A 20022-nucleotide genomic window follows, 5' to 3' on the forward strand; every position below is an offset into this window, starting at 1 on the left:
CTTTCGTATTGCTTTAGAAAAATATCTCAAAAACTAAAGCTCAATCAGTCACACAATCCGTGAGTTAATTCATTCATCATATGTCTTATTATATAGACATTACACTTTCAATATTTCCTAAACACTTTAGGTTTAACATAAATCAATATTTCCTAATCCTTATAAACTTCCATATTATTCTAGGATTAGGTAGCTTCCATCTCAAGTTACTTCAAGCTTATTCCAACATTCTCCCCCTTAAGCTTGATGCTATCTTCACACACAACTTGCATTCCAATATGTTTCTTCATCTCTTGAAATCGAACACGACTTAACGACTTTGTAAGGATATCAGCTCTTTGATCATTTCCCGGAACATACTCTACCTCAATTTGTTCATTCTCAACACACTCCCTTATGAAGTTAAAACGCCTATGTATGTGTTTACTTCGTCCATGGAACACCGGATTTTTGGTGAGAGCAATTGCGGACTTGTTATCAACCTTTATAACCACCTTCTTGCAAGTATGTCCTTCAACCTCGCTCATAAGTTCTTGGAGCCATATGGCCTGCTTCGCTGCCTCCGTAGCTGCCATAAATTCAGCTTCACATGACGACAAAGCCACAATCTCTTGCTTCTGAGAGCACCAGGTTATAGGACTATTACCAAGATAGAATATGTGTCCAGTTGTGCTTTTGCCATCATCATCATCAACGTTATGCGAACTATCACTAAACCCGACCAGTTCCCTTTTCTCAGCTTGATCGAACTTTAACCCAAGTGAAGTTGTTCCACGCAAATACCTCAATACCTGTTTCAGAGCCGCACCATGAGATTCTTTAGGGTCTTGCATATACCTACTAAGCATACCAACACTAAATGACATGTCAGGTCGTGTGTGTAGCAAGTAACGAAGACATCCAATGCTCCTTCTATACTCTCTTTCATCGATGCTTCTCTCATTTGATGACTTTGATAGCTTGACATTCACATCCATTGGTATATGGGTGAGATTACAGTTGTGCATGCCGGTTTCCTCAAGAATCTTCCGAGCATATCTATCTTGTGATAGTGTGATGCATCCATTGCTTTGACTTACTTCAATACCTAAGTAATAAGTAAGTCGTCCAAGGTCGCTCATCTCGAATTTGCGAGCCATCTCCGTTTTGAAACTGATGATTGACGTTAAGGTTGAACCGGTGACGAGCAAATCGTCTACATACACACATACAATGAGCACGCCAGTGTTTTCTTCCTTCTTATAGAGTGACGGCTCCTTGGAGCAACGAACAAAGCCAAGCCCTTTCAAAATCTGGTTAAGTTTCACGTTTCATGCTCTAGGTGCTTGTCTTAAGCCGTACAAAGCTTTATGTAGTCTATAAACATTATTTTCTTCGCCTTTGATCACGAATCCTTCTGGTTGCGTGACATAAACCTCTTCCTTTAATTCTCCGTGTAGGAACGCTGTTTTCACATCAAGATGGTGAATCTCCCAACTCTTAGAAGCCGCAAGAGCTATAACCATTCGAATAGTTTCAACACGAGCTACTGGTGCGAAGACTTCATCATAATCGACACCGTGTCTCTGAACGTAGCCCTTTGCCACGAGCCGTGCTTTGTATTTACTGATGCTCCCATCTGCATTCCTTTTTATCTTAAACACCCACTTGAGTCCTATAGCTTTGAATCCTTTTGGTAACTCAACAAGTACCCACGTGTTGTTCTTTTCAATCGATGTTAGTTCCTCCTCACACGCCTTGACCCAAACCTTATGTTCTTTGGCTTCATTATAATCCCATGGCTCGTTGTTGATTATCATTAAAAGTCTTTCACACTCGATCTCAGCCAGAAGAACGTATTCGTCTAAGTATGAGGGCTTTGTACTTACTCGACTTGATCGTCTTGGTTGAAAGGTTTCCTCCTCGTTACTATCACCGTCTAACCCTTCTTCGTTTTCATCATCACTTTCTTCATTGTCTGAGACTTGCTTCTCAGTGCCTTTCAACGGCACTATCTCAATATCAAACGTGTCTCGCACGGTTTCTTCTGAATCATCATCCTTTTTCCAGTTCCATTGCTTATCTTCTTCGAAGTGAACGTCGCGGCTTACTACAATCTTCTTACTAGGTGGATCAAGCAAACGGTAAGCCTTCGACCCTGGCTCAGTTCCCAGATGCACCAGAACCCTAGACCGATCATCGAGTTTTTTTCTTCCTGCGAGTTCTGTCCTTGCGTAGCACACGCACCCAAAAACCTTGAGGTGCCCAATGTTTGGTTTCTTGCTCCGTAAGGCTTCATAAGGTGTTAGTCCTTGCAAGGATCTCGTTGCTACCCGATTAATTAGATAAGTAGCATGTCTAACGGCTTCACCCCACAAGTAATTAGGCACGCCCATGTGCTTTAAAAGGCTCCTGGTCATCTCCATCAAAGTACGGTTTCGACGCTCCACAACTCCATTCTGTTGTGGAGAGTACGGGGCTGTGGTGTGTCTGTTGATTCCGTGAGCGTCGCAATAGACTTTGAATTCATGTGATCAGAACTCTCCTCCTCTGTCGGTACGGAATGTCTCCACTTTTGTTTTCGTTTCTTGCTCTACAAGATTCTTGAATGTTTTAAATTTACTAAACGCCTCACTCTTCGTGTTGAGTAATATGGTCCACATGTATCTGGAGAAGTCGTCGATCAATACGAACACATAACGCTTTTGTCCTGGCGTGGCGGGAGTGATAGGGCCACAAAGATCTCCATGAATGAGTTCAAGAAGACGTGTGGCTCTATATGTTGTAGCCTGTGGGAATGATCTTCTAGTTTGTTTCCCTAGCAAGCAAGATACACAGGTCTCCCTCTCGACTATTATATCAGGTAAGCCGGTAACTAGCTCTTTGCTTATCATTGTCTTCATTGTCTCGGCGTTAACATGTCCTAGCCTGGCATGCCACCTAGACGAATCAGAGATCATTGCAGCTTGTAAACATCGAATAACATCAGCTTTCAAGTTTACTTTGTACAAGCGGTTTTTAGACCTCGAGGTTTTGATCATCAGCTCTCCGGTTCGATCAAACAACATTAAGATGTCGTCTTTCATTCGTATCTCGCATCCGGCTTCAGTAGCTTGGCCTAAGCTCACAATATTACTCCGAAGTCCAGGTATGAAGTAGACATTGTTGAGTGTTTTCTTTTCCCCTCCTTTCAAGATGAATTTAATCGAGCCTTTCCCTTTGATATTGATGTGAGAGTCGTCTCCGAATCGAACCACTCCTGTAATGCTTTCATCAAGCCTATAAAAGAACAACCTATTTCCACTCATATGGTTGCTAGCTCCATTGTCAAGATACCATAGATTCTCCATGTCTTCTTCAGCTTCCCAAGTACTTGGTTGTACTTTCTTTTCATTTAGATACACAACTTCATGCATCATTAGCTCATCTGCTTCTTGTGTATCTTCTTCCCTTCTTTAAACAGTTTCTTGTAGCTTAAGTCTTGCATCAGGACACTCCGATGCATAATGACCTAGCTTATTACACGAGAAGCAGGTTATGTGGCTCTTGTCTTTGGTTTGGCCCTGTTGGCCCTGTTTGTACGCTTCTCTTTGGGCGTAAAAACCTCCACCACGACCCCGACTTCTTCCACCTCTCCAATTGCTTCGGCCACCACGTCCTCTTCCTCGATATCCTCCATAGCTCTCTTGCCGAGAGTCGGTATATAACAATTTACCCGGATCCTCGGTTTGTTCCTCCTCTTCTTCGCTTATTCTTTCTTCATACGCTTTTAATCTCCGACGATATCTTCGAAGCTCGTTGTGTTGAGGTCTAATACTTGTTCAAGAGATGCTACCATATGAATATACTTCTTTCTAGGTAAGCTTTTTAGGAATTTCTTGACAAGCTTTGGTTCTTCAATGATTTCTCCAAGAGAAGCTGATTTTGATGAGATTTCGGTTAACTTGCCGATGAAGTTATCAACACTGTCTTCTTCCTTCATCTTGAGTTTGTCAAAGTCAGCCATCAAAGTTTGTAGTCGTGCTTCTCGAACTCTCTCAGCTCCGACGTGTCTGACTTGTATCGCGTCCCAAACAGCTTTTGCTGTGTCAAGGTTTCCTACCTGCAGTGTTAATGCCTCGGGTATGGATTGGAATAACAAGGCTATGGCCAAATCGTTCTTCTCTTCATGCTTGCTCCCAGGGTCAATCGTTTCCCATACCTTATTAACCTTGAGAGCAATTCGCATCCTCATAGCCGAAACGGTATAATTTGAGGAGGTCAACATTGGAAACTTTATGGACTTGGGTCCAGTCTCTTTGCTGTTTGCTTCGATTTCATTCTTCACATCCGTCATGGTGTTTGTCTTCTCCGTAATCTCGTTCTCTCACGTTTTTTTTTATTTGCTTAAGCTCTGATATCAATTATAGAAATCAAGAACTTCAAACTCTCAAACACTTTCGTATTGCTTTAGAAAAATATCTCAAAAACTAAGGCTCAATCAATCACACAATCCGTGAGTTGATTCATTCATCATGTCTTATTATATAGACATTACACTTTCAATATTTCCTAAACACTTTAGGTTTAACATAAATCAATATTTCCTAATCCTTATAAACTTCCATATTATTTTAGGATTAGGTAGCTTCCATCTCAAGTTACTTCAAGCTTATTCCAACAATAAAAGTCAAAGAGAGCTAATGCAAAACTGAGCGGTAATACTAGGTAAATAAATAAAAAAATTATAATATATAATTATTCAACTTCCTTTTCCTCATTTTCTGCATCTGTATTTCTCTTTTGTTGTAATGCGTTTTTTTAAACGATGCTTCTGTAGAACGTAGAAGAATTAGTTCGAGCAATTAACATAAATGCTGACTAATCATGAAGAGGTGACAACTGAAAGAATAATCTTTGAATATCAAATCATTCTCATTTTCGTTAATTTGGATCTTCTGAATTAGGAGAACAAATCTAATATCACCTCTTACATGTGAAAGAGTCCAAGGGCTTATATATATAATATTAAATCCAAGAAAATGACGGTGAGAAATTAAGTTCAAGAAAATAATTGATGAATTGTCTCCTCGGAAAATTAGACGTGTGCATGGTAAATAAGTCGACGGAAAGTCGATATACGTTTGGCATTATGTGTTTTTTTTGGGTCTAATTGGCATTATGTGTTTATTTTGATTTAAACTACACGATACGATCATTGATGTGCTATACCCTGACTGGCGAGGCTTCTTCTAAACGAGTGGAGTAGTTTAAGTGAACATCTTCTTCAATAAACATTTGAATCTTGAAGAAACAATTGAATCTAAAATAATATCTACAAATTATTTAAAATACTTTGTAAGAAAATTTACTTAAAACGATTTGGGATCATATGTATAGAATTATAGATTTCTGTTTTTCGTTTCTTTTCTTTTCTTTTCTGAGGTGTATAAATTTATAAATCTCATTGAAGATTCGAACCAAAAACATTGATAACACGATAAATAATTACTTAAATTTTAAATCCTACTCTTTTGTATGCTTTGACCAAAAACAACAAACCGTCTGTAAATCCGTAAATTAATTCAATCTCTTTCAATTTGACATGATACGTATATATAGTCCATTGCATATAGCCATTTATATTTTGGAGGAGCTTGATATCACCATCGATTGACTCCTATACGTGGCTTTAAAAAGAAACTAAATACAAAATTCGTAGAAGATACCTATATAGTCCCACAAGAGCTTCAATTTGATTGAGGAAGGTAGTTTTATTTTCACTAATGATGTGTATAATCATGAATTACCTGGATGTAATTACTTCCAATGGAAAGTTTTAAGTCCTAGACTTTTTTGGAGGTCAGTTCATGGAAACTTTAGAATGATTTTGACCCAAATGTATTATAAAGTTGCAATAAACTGTTCTAAGTAATTTTCAAGAGGTCAGAGAGGCAATTGTACACACACACGCTATATATATATATTTCATTACTTTCTTGGGTAGAATGTTAAATCATTTATTTCATTACTTTTGACAGAAATGAAAGTCTTTGCATGCGCTGTCTCCTTTTCATCTCCAATAATTCAAGTTTTCTATGGATCATTCGTATATCAGACATAGGTATATATTTATACATTATTTTTAACGACTTATCTTAATCTTAGGAATACTAAGAAGAAGAAAAACGTGTTAAAAACGTGTATGTAGATACTTAGTCGTTGTTTACTTTAGATATGCATCTAGACATGTCAGCTAAGATCGATCTCGTCCATCTTTATAAATTACTGGAGTTGAGTTTAGTTATGTATTACAAAATTGGGTTTCCGGACTTATCATATTTAAGCTTTAGATGTTTTTGACTTTTGAGTTTAATCCCATTTGGGTTAAGATCAGTCCAAACATAAAAAAAAAACCTAAACTTTACCACCTTGTTCAAAAAACATTTCCTTGCGATTACAACTAGTTTTAATATTAATATATTATTTTAATATTTAGATTTAAACTCTAACAAAGCAAATATAAAAGTTATGAATACACACTTTACTATTTAATCATTAAAAGTTATATTCTAAATTTGAAAAATGTGCCTTTTTCTTTATATATATCACTAGGTGATTTTTCCGAACTCATGCATGGGTATAAATATTATAAAATAAATATATTATAATAATAATTTATTAATGTTTTAGTTTTAGTTATTCTATTATTTATATTGTAATAAATATGAATGGTTTTAAATAACATTATGTTATTTTTATTAGACATATAATTTTGGATATATAATATCTCGACTGTTTGGTTATTATTTGGATATATTTCATAATATTTACTTTTCCGATTCAACTATAATTTTTTTTTACAGCTTAAAATTTTGATTAATTTGTTATTTTGATGTAGTTTGATTCTTGTCATAAATTTGTAAACATATTTTAGTAAGATTATGTATAATTCAATATATGTTGTTTTGAAAATCAAATAGTAAAAGTAAACTAAAGTGTTGACGATTCAAAGTTACATAAATAAATATAACAATGATAGTCCTTTGAAACCTTGTGCATATATATATATATATATATATATATTTATACATAAATTATACAAAATACTTAATTGTAATAGTTGGTTAATATATATATATTATAATATTATTTGAAAATTTTATATTTATCTGTAATATGTTGAGCCATTCTATAATTTATATATATAAATGTTAATAAATAAAAAATATTATTTTTATTTAATGACATTGTATAAAAGTTTTGAATTGGTCTAGTTACTCTTTTGTGGGTATATTGTGTTACATATATCTGTCAAATTAAATTATAACTATTTCTATTCATTGTATTAGTTTGGTTGTTCATCTTAGATGTGTAAATATATTTTGATTTTTTAGCAATTTAGTATATGTTAATTTGGAAAAAGAAAATTATAAAAATAAGAGGATGATAAATACAAAGTTACATAAAAACATAACCGAAAAATTTTAAAATAGAAGATTATTACTTTACTTTGATATCAAGATTTTTTCTAACCTTTCCTTTTTATGAAATCACATTTTATATATAAAATATATATTTTTCTTAAATTTTATTAATTTATTTATCATATATGTTAATTTGAAAAATAGAAAAGGGAACTTAAATCAAAAAGAAAGATTAAATTAAATTTTATTCATTAAATATATCTTAATTTGTGTTATTAAATTATTTTGTAATAATTTGAGAAATAGATTGATTTAAATAAAATGCTTACACTACAAAAAAAGAGACAAGTTAAATCACTTAAATTGTATCATAAAATTAAATGATTCTATTTTAAATTACTTATGTATAAATGATTCAAATATACATAATTCTGTATCAATTACAGTAAGTGATGTTATTATTAATCTATTTAGCATCAATTCAATAAAATGATGTACTTTTTATTAATTTGTATCACTTTAGCATAATTGATATTAGTATATATATTTATATCAATTATATAAATGATGCACTTATTTATTTTGGTTAACATCATTTATTAAATAATTCAAATCTTATATCAATAAAAAATTGATGCTAACAAAAACTTACATAACCATATTTTCTTTTAACATCAGTTTGATAAAAAATGATATTATTTTAACTTCATTTGCATCATTTCAAACATGGTTCTTTTATAAATATTACTAAAACAGTCTAAATTTCTTTAAAAAAAAAAGAGATTACGTGATGTAGTTAAGATTTGTTTGTAGATTTAATTTTCTTTTGTGCTTTTATATTAATTGAGTTTGTTATTAGCAGTTTTTTTCTACAAAAGCATATTCTTTTATGCTAAGATCTAGATCCTTGTTTTCAGGCTCGTCTCCTTCTTTAGTGCTTCAACTTTTTCTTAACAGTTTATTTGTTCTGAACTATTTGATTAATTTCAACAAGCGATCAATCTTTTTTTCTTTCTTATGAGTCCCTATTAGCAAGCCCCATTATATGATGATGATGATGATGCTGTTTCTTCTTATGCTAATTGTCCCAAGTATTTGATGGAAAACTTCTGAAAAGGTCGGTTTATTGTTCTATTCAGTTTTTTACTTTCGAAGTTACAATTTGTTACAGATTATACAAGAGACATGGTTATCAATCTTATCGTATATCTCTGGAAAAAAGTTCATATCGTTTGATTATGTAATCTGCCATTGACTTGATGAAGCAGGAGAAGAAAACAAACTCTGGTCAAGCGTACATATTCTACCAAAAAATGGCTGACCAAAAGCATTGAGAAGTATAGAAGAAGAAGTATACGAGAAGAGAAGTTCTTTGGCAATTTTTTAGTTGTTTAGTAGTTATTTTGTTGTCAGTTCATCTTCTTTTCCTTTCATGTTTTCTTCTGAAATTTCTCTGTATACTTCTTTTTCTTCGTCATATTTGTAAATAGAAAAATAATTATTATTGCAAAATATTTTTATATATTTATTTTCTGACATATTTACTTATTAACATAAATCTAACGTCAACTGAATAAAATTATTTTAAAATGATAATTTTAAATTATACAATTATTAAAATCACTTCTAAAATTTCTATTAATTTAAAATTATTAGTAAATTATAGAAATAATTGAAATCAGTTATTTTTACTGATACTAATACTAACATCATTTTAGAAAAATGATATAAATATTAAAATCATTTTTTTACAACCGATACATATTAACATTACTTATAGTAATTGATGTAAATACTTAATATTTTTACATCAATTATTGATAAAATGATACAAATTATTTGCATCACCACTTTCAGAGTCATTTAAATAAGTGATACAAATTCTTTTAGTATCATTTATAACTGATGAAAATATTAAAAATAAATGATGTTAAACTATCTTTTTTTTGTAGTGTTAATACTTTTAAAGTATATATTATGTTTTTTAAGATTATCTTTTAAAAGGGAAGATTATTTCTTTACTTTGAAATGAAGATTATTTTGTGAACTTTCCTTATTATAAATTACACTATATATATAAAGGATATTTTTTAAAAAAAATTTAAAATTTTTCTTTATTATATTGGGTTTTTGAAAAAATAAAGAAAAAGAAAACCTAAATAAAAAAAGAAAAAAATAGAATAAATATTTAATAATGATAATTAGATATATTTATTCATTAACGGTATCATCATAATCAACTACCGTGAGAGTTAACGTGAACGTGACACGTAGGAAACTGACTTCTCAATTACTATTATAGAGATGTTTTCTAAAATAGAAAGTATAGCATACGTTGTTCTTTAATTTATGTTTAATTATTTGAAATTTGTTAAGTTTAGTTTGTTTATAATATAGTTTTACACTATGAAAAATATTTTTGTTAAAGAAGAAAAATTTAAACTGATTTTGTATTTGAAGAAGGAAAGTTGAAACTAATGTAATTTTATGAATACTTAGATGTTTTAAATGGTAAATTGGAACGATAAAACCTTATAATAAAACTATTCCAAAAAGCTAGAAAAGTCTGAAAAACCCTATAACCTATTAAATCAGTCCATACGTTAAATATAGATCCAAAATACTTTCCGATCGGATCGGACCGGACTTACAGATTTTGGACCAGACCAGACTAGTCCAGTTGACATCTCTGCATGCATCTCCGCTATTTTAGTCTACTACAACAACATCACGACCGTCAGTTCCGGGTAATCCAAACGAAATGAAAATTTGAGAAACATTGGCCGTAAACTGTTAGATGGTCAAAGTTGTTCGAAGATGTTGTTGGAATAGTGTAACCCAGTCAAACTTACACACCAACGAACTCTGTTGTAAGTTGTAACTAGTAATTATCAACATAAGAATCACCTAATAACTCCAATTCCATGAAACAGTGTTTTTGGGATCAGATCACTCAAAGACACCTCCTCTAGTAAAAACCAATAATCACGGAACCTTGGACTGTCATATCACGTAGCTATAGTTTTGAATTAATCGGACGAACACATGTTTTAAGGAAAAGAGGGAAACTTAAAAGCTTTGCTGTAATTAGACTTTTCTTTTTTTTTATAACGCTGATTTATTATGATCTTACAATTATGATATAGGAAAGATTACATAGACGATTCGACAACCGACAATACTACCTGCCTTATGAAGACCTACGCTTAACTGCATCACCTGAGCCGTCCTATGAAGATCCACGCCTGACCAGATTTTACTTGCACCATGTTGAAGATCCCTTGCAAGCCTTTCCTCTGTAGTCTGCATAATTGTTTAACAAACCGCTCTCTCCGGGACTTGAAACCTGGATTTCTTGTAATCTGCAATAAATTGCATAGTCTGGGATTCGAACCCCAGACCTGGGTGTAGAAGCCTTTAAACCTTAACCAATAGGCTACGGTGCTTCCACAATTAGACTTTTCTTTTAAAAAATATTTAACCAACAAAATTAGTTTACTAAAGTAAGTAAAGAATCGTGTTGTTTATGTGTGTTTAGATAGTTTATGTGAACTTTGGACTAGTTTGTTATAGAATTATAGTTTTAATGCCAGAATTAGCAATTGCAATTTCATATCCGAAACATTGTGATAAACCTTCTTTTCCAAAAGCAATTTTTTAAAAAGATTTGTGACATACCAAAAGAGAAGATGATAGTTCATACTTCTAATCAATTTACTGCATGAATCATTGTCCTAAGTTGCCCTTACCGTAAAAGCATCTTGTTCCTTATTCCTTAATATTCGATCCTCGTACTTGGCAACTATTATTCCTTGTGTAATTCACATGCAGGTAAAGTTGTGCTTCCATAGGAATTAAGAACCAATTTTAAAGCTTTTAATGTTGTTAAGAGGATAACAAAACTGAATGATGTGTGTAGTAGAAGCAGCACACGTTAAACGAAACAAATCACAATCCCATCAAAGTAGTGCATTTTCAACTTCTAGTGAATCAGAGTTCACATGCGTAAAAACACTAAACTCTGTCCCTTTGTTCAATCTGGCATAAGAGCTTTCTGCAACTTTTTGCGCCACTAATATCGACATCATTTTCTGAAGATTAGAAAAAGTTCCTTTTCTTGTTCAGAAAGATGAAAACTAAACATAACAATGTTCACCATTCACTTGGAAACAAACTCAAGAAACGAAAATAAAACCACAACGTGTGCGTATCAAACAAAGTTTTGATCTACTGTTTAAATAAAGTTTTGACCAACAAAGTGTGTTAATATGTTTGTAATCTTTTTACTTCCCACCTTTCCCATAACTGTCTCTGAGTGTGACCGTCCTGTTGAACACAAGCTTTCCAGGCTCAGAGTCCTTGTCCACCGCAAAATAACCTAAAGTATCACAAGTTATGGTTGAAACTTGTATCAGTGTTGGTTTTCAAGATTAGCCAGAAAAAATAAATGCAGCTTGTTGCTCATCTAAGGATTGCAAGCCCTTTTACGATCATGAAACAGAAAAAAAAAGTACCTAGCCTCTCGAACTGGAACTTGTCCCCGACGGCAGCATCTTTAAGGATTGACACAGCGTAGGCATCAGAAACCACCACTTTGGAGTTTGGGTTGATGTCAGTAAGCCAATCATCATTGAGTTCAGCCGGGTTCTGTTATGATTAATCACAATTTAAGCTCAGAGAAAAATCGTTGTTACTATAACAAAAGCTAGAGAAGGATACATACCTCGGAGTTAAAGAGTTTCTCAAATAACCGGACTTCAACCTTTATAGGCTCCTTTCCTGGAGAAGATTCAGCAACCCAGTGTAGAACACCCTGCAGAAAAAGGGTCTGGTTAATAAGAGACGCTGGAATTACATATATTTTAATGATGGTTAACGAACCTTTGGCTTTGTCTTTTTCTCAGGGTCATACTCTGCATGGATCTCACGAATGGTTTCATTGTCATCAGCAAAGACAACGTTGGTGCACTTGATTGGGAAACCATATCTGCAAAACGGAAGGAAGTACATATAGTCACAGATGAACCAAATTCAACGCCAACGTAGTAAAGTGTCCCTTTCTATATACCTTAGCAAAACTGATTTACCAGGGGCGAGCCCATAGTAATCTTTTGAATCCTTCATTCGGAAGTCAGATTGATCAATGTACACAACTCTAGAGAATGGAACCTAGATCAAAAACCCCAAAAGAAAGATCAGGAGAACAGAAAAATGTTCCATTGCGTGTAGATTTCTAATATATGTGGAACACAGTTCACCTTGTAGAATGCAGAGGGGTCATCGTTCTGAGCATCAGGCCACCTTTTGGCATCAAGCTCCATAACCTTGTCTGATTCCAAATTAGTGATGACCACCTTCAGAGGATTAAGCACCACCATAGTGCGGGGAGCCGTTTTATTCAACTCTTCTCTGATATGATGCTCAAGACGACTCACATGTATCATGCTACCATCACTTCAATATCCAACAACAGGCAGCAGATTCAATGAATAAGATTAAGATAGGCCAAATCTTATGACGGACTTGTGATTTAGATAAATAGCAAACCTTCTGGTAATTCCCATTCCTCGTACAAAAGCATTGATCGCAGTAGGAGTCACACCCCTTCGTCTCAGACCAGCAAGTGTCAAAAGACGTGGATCATCCCAACCATCAACATGATTGTTTGTCACAATGTAATTCAACTGCAGTGAGAGAAGAAAAAAATTAACAGCCAGTATATGATATTCAAAGTTGTTCACTAGCAAGTTGAGTATTCTACCAACCTTACGCTTGGACATTACAGTGTTTGTGATATTCAGCCGTGAATATTCCCACACATACGGCATGTAGAGGTCCAGGGAATGTAAAAGCCAGTAATATGACGCCCGTCGGGTTTCGAATTCAAGAGTACAGAGCTACGTTTTATGGAGATAAAAAAGAAAAAGTTAGAACAACACAACACATTGTAGATCAACAAAGATACAGATACATAATAGGCTGTATAGTATTGGAAACGAATAATGGGTCACAAATGTAATAGCCAGTAATATGAAGCCTGTCGGATTTCGAATTCAAGAGTACAGAGCTACGTTTTATGGAGATAAAAAAGAAAAAGTTAGAACAATACAACAGACTGTAGATCAACAAAGATACAGATACATAATAGGCTGTATAGTATTGGAAACGGATAATGGGTCACAAATGAAGCATTTAATGTTGCAAAAAGCCAAAAGACCTAGCCAGGGACATACCGAATGTGTTATATTCTCGAGAGAGTCAACAGTGCAGTGGGCAAAATCATAGCTCGGATAGATGCACCATTTGTCACCAGCATGAGGATGAGGTGTGAACTGCAAAGCATATAAACAAATAAGATATCCAAAGAATGGGGAGAATACATTCTTCTGCAACCAAAGATAATGTTTGTTTCACTTGCCTTTATACGGTAGGCAATAAGGTCATACATATTGCAATTATCATTCTGCATATCCTGCTTCATTCGCAGTGTTGCTTTCCCTTCCTCAATCATTCCTCGTCTCATTTCGTCAAAAAGTCTAAGAGATTCTTCAATCGGCCTGTCCCTCCAGGGGCTATTCATTTTCTTCTCTCTGTACTCTTTTATCTCTTCAGCATTCTGTAATTAAAAAAATCAATAATGTAGAGAGAATGAGTTCTGTGTGGAGTAAGTCGCAGTGCAGCTTAAAACTAACACATTAAAGTTGACTGAAAAAGGTAAGAGGAATCCATAAATTTGAAGGTCAAAAACCGATTCAACCTGATGATCAACATAAGCATGACCTCTCCGAATCAATTCGACTGCCAAATCATACAATTCTTGGAAATAATCACTGGTGTACGTAATCTAGAAGAAAACGATAGAATGTATTAGATAGATATAGGAACACATAATTTATAATAAAGGTTATTTGTACTTAAAAGTAAGAATACCTTGAAGGGTTCCCAACCCATCCAGTTAACAATTTCTTCAATGTGGTTAATGTACTCTTTCTTTTCTGCTTCGGGATTAGTATCATCATATCTGGACAATATCAGATGTTTAAAAGAATCCTAACTATGTCGTTATACGAGAAATAATGATTGATATATAGACGTAAAAGTAAATAAGGATTCTTACCTTAGATAACAGCAACCTCCTCGCTCCTTTGCAAGACCAAAATCGACAAACATAGCCTGAAAGAACAAACATTGGAAATGAAAAGAAAAATAGATGTCTTACCAATCATATACCATCATGCAAAGTATCTGACAGCCACATTTTATGTCAATCTTACCTTTGCATGTCCAATATGTAGATATCCATTTGGTTCAGGTGGGAACCTGGTATAGACCTTCCCTCCAGTCACCTTGAGATGTTTATCAAGCACTTCCTTCTTATTGTTACATTTGAGCACAGAGCCATCGCTATAAAAGACTTCTGTGTGAACCTGAGAATATATATTAATTAATGGTAACTCAAGATTGCTGACCAGCGAATCCCTATGAGCATATGTTACATGACAATGCTATGAATTCCCCATGAAGAAACGAGAATATCACATTAAACATATTGGCATCATACATTTGCTTCAAAAGCTATATTTTTAGAACGTGGACTTGAATATATTTCAATAAACCAAATTATCGGAAACAAACAAAAAGCTCTGCGTACCATCAAATTTTGCTCTGGCTGAGGGAATATAGAATATGGATTAAGCTCCTCTTCTGATGGCTCTGGGGTAGCTTCTACAGCAGCTTTCTTTTCCTACAAATATGCCACAAATATGAAGAACTAATGAACACAAAAGAAAACACATTACAAAAAGTTCCAATTACCTCAGCTTTGGCAGCAGGTTTCTCCTTCTTTTCCTTCTTTTTTGTAGGTTTTTCATTGTCCGCAGCAGTTCTCTCACCAAGCAGTTCATACATTTTTCTGTCTATGACGTCCTATTACAGAAGTACGACAAAATAAGAAAACTAAGATTTCGTTTGTGGCTAGCAAAGAAGGCAGTGTGATAAAAAGGGTAGCTCACCTTTACAATCTTAGGATCTGCCCATGGCAAACTTTTCCGGACATGTCCAAGCAATTGACCCACTACACAACACAAATACATCAAAAGTTCAACCAAGAAACATAATAATTTGGTTATGTGAAAAAAAATATAGAGAAATGCACAGAAGTATATGCCTCGGAAAAAAACAGGTAAAGCGCACAGACTAACCATTAGTTCGGTAGCGCTGCTCCACTATTGCACTCCTATTCTCTTCAAAAACTTTTTCAGCTGCTTTCTCAATATCTTCTGCAGAAACTTCAACCCCTGTTTCAAGAAAAATAATGAAGATCTCATCTCCAAATCCACAGAAAACACAACAATATATAACCTCTAAGCACCGTTTTAATAAAGAAAACAGAAACCCTATACATGCTAGCATTACGAAATAAATATAATCCCGGCTAGTAAAACCCAAACGCTCTTACCAACACCACATGCCTCCTCAAATTCATTTAGCTTGAAGTCCTCAGCAGCGTGATTGTCAAAAAACGAAACTGCAGCATCCAATTGTGCTGGAGTTTTAATCTGCAGATCCATCACACAGAGAGAATCAAAACAACATTCGCCCGTTTCCCCATCAACCAAACCCCACAAAAGGGATAACACTCCAGCTGCAGAGACTATCAATACAGGTGTCATAAGCTAACCTTGGAGGAAACAATGTAATCGAACAATGTAGGACGATGCAGAAGAAGATTTGAATGGTGCTTAGTAGCGACCTGATTCACATAAAACCCTCAATAAGCTTCCCTCAAGCATTGATACAAATTCAAAACGCTAATCAGAACAAATCTCACAGTGTACAACAGGTTTCCAGTAGTTCGATCGCATCCGTCAGTGACACCAGCCTGTACTCAAGATAAGGGAGCAAGCCAAGTGATCAGATTACATCAGATGCTTACATGCAAAGAATCCAAATCATCAATCAAACTATGAATTTCGAATTGAGTTCACAGTCAACAGAGGAGAAAGGTAAAACGATACTTAGTCATCTTCAATCCAATTTCATCAGAATAGATAGCGATTGCGAATACAACAGTAGCGAGGGGGGGGAAGAATGAGGAGGAGAGACTAGAAACGATACCTCGTGGATAACGGCGGTGAGATTAGCGGTGACCTTGGGGTTGTTGATGGTAGTGGCGGCGGTTTTCTCGTCGAGGCCGATGCTGAGGAAGAGCTTCACAGATTCATCGACGTTGGGAGCCATGGCGCCGAAACTGACAAAAGTAACAGAATATGGGGAAGGAAACGACGACTTAGCTCTAGGGTTTTGATGATGTGGACGACAGAGACGTTCCTTTCTTTCTTCTCCGGTTTTATCAAATCTCTTTGGTTTGCTCAAAACCGAAGATGGCTAATATAAAAAGAAGTAGTACGCTCTTGGACGTTGTTCGTATACCATCGGGTTTATCGGTTTTAGACTTTTAGGAATCCAACTTCATAAACCTAATCTGACTTTTATTATGATTTATTAGGTCTGATTCAACTAATACTATTTTAATTCAAATAGATTTTATACCTTTATTTTTTAAAAAATATCTTGTTTTTGAATTCCTTTTAGATTCTGTTAATAATAATGTTGGAGTATTTTTACTCTTGAATTAAAATAAACTAGGTGTTTTGTCTGCAGATGCAGACCTATTTTGTGTGAAGATTTATTAGTTTTTGTTTTATTAATTAAAAAATCAAAATGATAATTTTTTATTTATATTTTTTTAAAAATTAAATCAAACATCAAATTATTTATATATGACAAATATTTTTATTTATACAAATGCTTTTTTATTAATATTTAATTAAAAATAATTTATATCTTAATTTTCAATTTTTAAATATATTTTTAGATTTTGGATAATTCTTAGTTTTAATCACTTATATTATTAAAAAATCAAACTCGTTTTTATTTTTTATTAATTTATATATTTAATTTATTAAGGGTAAGATAGATATTAACCGTTCTAACTTTTAACGTGAGAGCTCTGTTGCAAAAATTTACTTCGCAAATAATAGTATAGATATAGATATAAAATTAAGTATTTGAAATATTTATTTAAATTTTAAATACTTATCTTTAAATAAATAACTAGTTTGAATATTAATCCATTTTTGAAGTTTTTTTGAATCTATTAAAATTCGAACTGGATTCTAATGATAGAACAATACCCACAAATTCAAGTGGGCATCTTAACAGATCAGAGTTTGTCATACTTTCTTTATGTGTTGCTTCAAATTAGTAAAGAAGTTGGCCATAAACCCATCAGTAAGCAAACCAGAGCCCACCTTCGAAGAGTCAGGTCAAGCACGGCGACTGCTTAACCAGACTTTAACCTGGTTAAACCAAACCAGGAAGATGTTAACCGGCAAGAACGAGTCAAAGCACTATAAACTCCGGAAAGCGGAATCGAAGCCGACGCGGGAAATAAAGTTAAGCCCCACCACAACAAAACCAATTGGTACTCTCAACTTGTCCTAGGAATCAAAATAAAATACACTTGCAGCCTTTTTCAAGTTTAACGATCTGCGTTTCATCCAAGCATAGAAGCCAAAGGAAACTCCTTGCACAGACTCAAAAAACATTGAGCCAGAAAACTCTCTTCTTCCTTCACACTGTCACACATCAAGCTGTTCATAGATATCTCACAAAACATTTTTGTTTCTTCTGTCGGTGCATCAATGAGCATAATTGAAGATGCTAAGCCATAGATGAAGCATGTGATAAATCTGAGATCTGGAGAGAACGCTCAAAATTCAAAGAGAAAAAAAGTATTTAAACACATCTATGAAGCTATTGTTTCTTGGTCTAAGATTTTTTGTGAAACGAAACTTCATTATGTAAATTTAATCAACAGGAACCTACACGTTCTCCATAGCCTTTTTTGTACAGTTTATTCAGAACAACTTGAGAAGAACGAAGAATCACTGAGAAAACGAAAAGCAGCTTCAAGACTTTATCCAATTTTTCAAATATTTGACAACTCCTTGAAACTTCAACGGCAACTGAGTTACACAATCATCATTCATCATCATCATCTCTGCATATTAAGAAAACGCAAAGAGATTAAGAACTCTTTCAAAACATAACAACAAAGCCTTGATAATCATCATCATACCTTGGTTTCTTCCACCTTATAATCATCAAGCGTCACTTCAGTCAAATAAAACGCAGGATGCAAGCTCTGTAACCACCGGGAAACAAACAAAGAGACCAAAATTTCAATCAGATCAAGAAACTGAATCAAATGTTTTAATCAAAATCTGCGAAAGCCCAAGACTTTACATCGAGCTTTTTCTGAACGGTCCTTGGCCGCTTCTTAGGCCGGCGCGGTGGTCGGTGACCCACAACCGCCATGAAATCCTCCTCGATTTCCTTCTTCGACAGCTTCACGAAAAACTTGGGCCGCACCATCATCTCCTTCGCCGCCGTCTCGGCTTCCACCGCTCCGCATCTCTCCTTCACAACCCTCGTCGGGTCGTTTCTCGACGGCGGCGGCGACGGATTCACTATCCTCCCCTCAGCTGGTTCCTTGCACGCCGCTCTTCGTTTCCTCAGATTCCACGGCTTCACCGGAGAAACCTCTTTCTCCTCCTGACCGGAGCCGGAGCCATCGGTTCTCCGTTGTTCTTCGTCTCGCTCCCCGAGAGCATACATCGATTGCGTGATCTTATCCCTCACCGTCTTCAGATCCGACATGATCTTCACCCTGAACTCCTCGATCCCTTCCTCTTCCTCCTCCTCGCCGCCGTCATCCACAGATTTCAACGGCGCGTTCCTCGGCCGGCGATGCTGGCTGTTTCTGTTGCTTCTCCTGCTACGATGTTCAGACTCGCCGGAGGCGGGGATCGCGACGGAGGAATCAGAGAATCTCAGAGGCGGAGATCGGCGTCGGAGTCGGGGATCGCCGGAACCGCTTCCGCTGCTCGTAGATTCGATCTTCGTGCACGTGAGATGTCGCTGACTCCCCCACTTCAAGCTCGGGAGCGTGAAGTTATGGAGAGTCTTGGGTCGCTCCGGTCTCGTCGTCGTCGTCATCTCACCTCGAAATACCATTGATCGGTGCACTCTAGAACCGATTCAATCTCTTTCTCTTTCCCTGGCTTTCTCGACTCTTTCCAAGATCGCCGGAAAATTTTACCGGCGGTGAGGTTTTTTTTTCTCGGCTTTTGTTAAGGATACCGTCAGAGAATGGCCAAAGCTTTGTTTATATGTACGGGGGAAGGAGGAAGATCGTAAATCAGTGGTTGATCAGAGGGTATTTTCGGAAATATCAATGATGGTTCGCTACAATGCGCATGTATGTACTCGGGGTTTACATTTTCCCGGGTTCAGAAGAGTTTCATTTTTAAGTGAATGATGAATTAATAGCCGTCCGATTGTATTCGGTCTTTCACATTAGCCGTTTATTTTAACCCACCGCACCATCTCAGTCGGGATCATTCCTGTCTTCTTTTTCTCTTCCTCTCCTCCGTTTCCAAAATCATATGATCGGCTAATCCACTTTTACTAGGTCAATTTCATATTTTAATATGTTACCAAATTTAATTTTCGTAATTTTTTAATTAAGAAATTAATGGCTTCTAGGACTTGATGAGCTGGTTACTAAAAA

At 35.1% G+C, this 20022-nt stretch overlaps 2 protein-coding genes across 2 annotated transcripts; both read right to left on the reverse strand.

Annotated features, from left to right (window-relative positions):
* Positions 1–11481: 11481 nt before the first annotated feature.
* Positions 11482–16789, reverse strand: LOC106367477 (glutamine--tRNA ligase, cytoplasmic). Its single transcript, XM_013807260.3, has 22 exons — positions 16503–16789; positions 16216–16266; positions 16066–16137; positions 15844–15943; positions 15587–15682; positions 15398–15459; positions 15201–15311; positions 15037–15129; positions 14660–14812; positions 14503–14558; positions 14316–14406; positions 14143–14229; positions 13804–14001; positions 13619–13717; positions 13151–13282; positions 12933–13069; positions 12644–12839; positions 12454–12554; positions 12267–12372; positions 12109–12198; positions 11900–12032; positions 11482–11763 (listed from the first exon to the last, which is right to left on the reverse strand). Exons 1-22 carry the CDS (start codon positions 16623–16625, stop codon positions 11669–11671), a joined length of 2382 nt encoding a protein of 793 aa, XP_013662714.1. The 5' UTR covers positions 16626–16789; the 3' UTR covers positions 11482–11668.
* Positions 16790–18147: 1358 nt separating this feature from the next.
* On the reverse strand, positions 18148–19604 carry LOC106347173. The gene is made up of 3 exons (XM_013786669.3): positions 18696–19604; positions 18529–18594; positions 18148–18450 (listed from the first exon to the last, which is right to left on the reverse strand). Exons 1-3 carry the CDS (start codon positions 19464–19466, stop codon positions 18445–18447), a joined length of 843 nt encoding a protein of 280 aa, XP_013642123.1. The 5' UTR covers positions 19467–19604; the 3' UTR covers positions 18148–18444.
* Positions 19605–20022: the final 418 nt, after the last annotated feature.

The sequence above is a fragment of the Brassica napus genome, chromosome A9 (assembly GCF_020379485.1).
Source record: "Brassica napus cultivar Da-Ae chromosome A9, Da-Ae, whole genome shotgun sequence".
NCBI classification, from domain to species: Eukaryota; Viridiplantae; Streptophyta; class Magnoliopsida; order Brassicales; family Brassicaceae; genus Brassica; species Brassica napus.

Excerpts from the sequence above, each read along its gene's own strand:
- LOC106367477 (XM_013807260.3), bottom strand. The coding sequence starts at position 16,625 with ATGGCTCCCAACGTCGATGAATCTGTGAAGCTCTTCCTCAGCATCGGC. Across the intron at positions 13,718-13,803 it reads TTATTGCCTACCGTATAAAG|TTCACACCTCATCCTCATGC; the intron begins GCAAGTGAAACA and ends TATGCTTTGCAG. Across the intron at positions 13,070-13,150 it reads CTGTAATGTCCAAGCGTAAG|TTGAATTACATTGTGACAAA; the intron begins GTTGGTAGAATA and ends CTCTCACTGCAG.
- LOC106347173 (XM_013786669.3), bottom strand. The coding sequence starts at position 19,466 with ATGGTATTTCGAGGTGAGATGACGACGACGACGAGACCGGAGCGACCC. Across the intron at positions 18,595-18,695 it reads CCGTTCAGAAAAAGCTCGAT|AGCTTGCATCCTGCGTTTTA; the intron begins GTAAAGTCTTGG and ends CGGTGGTTACAG.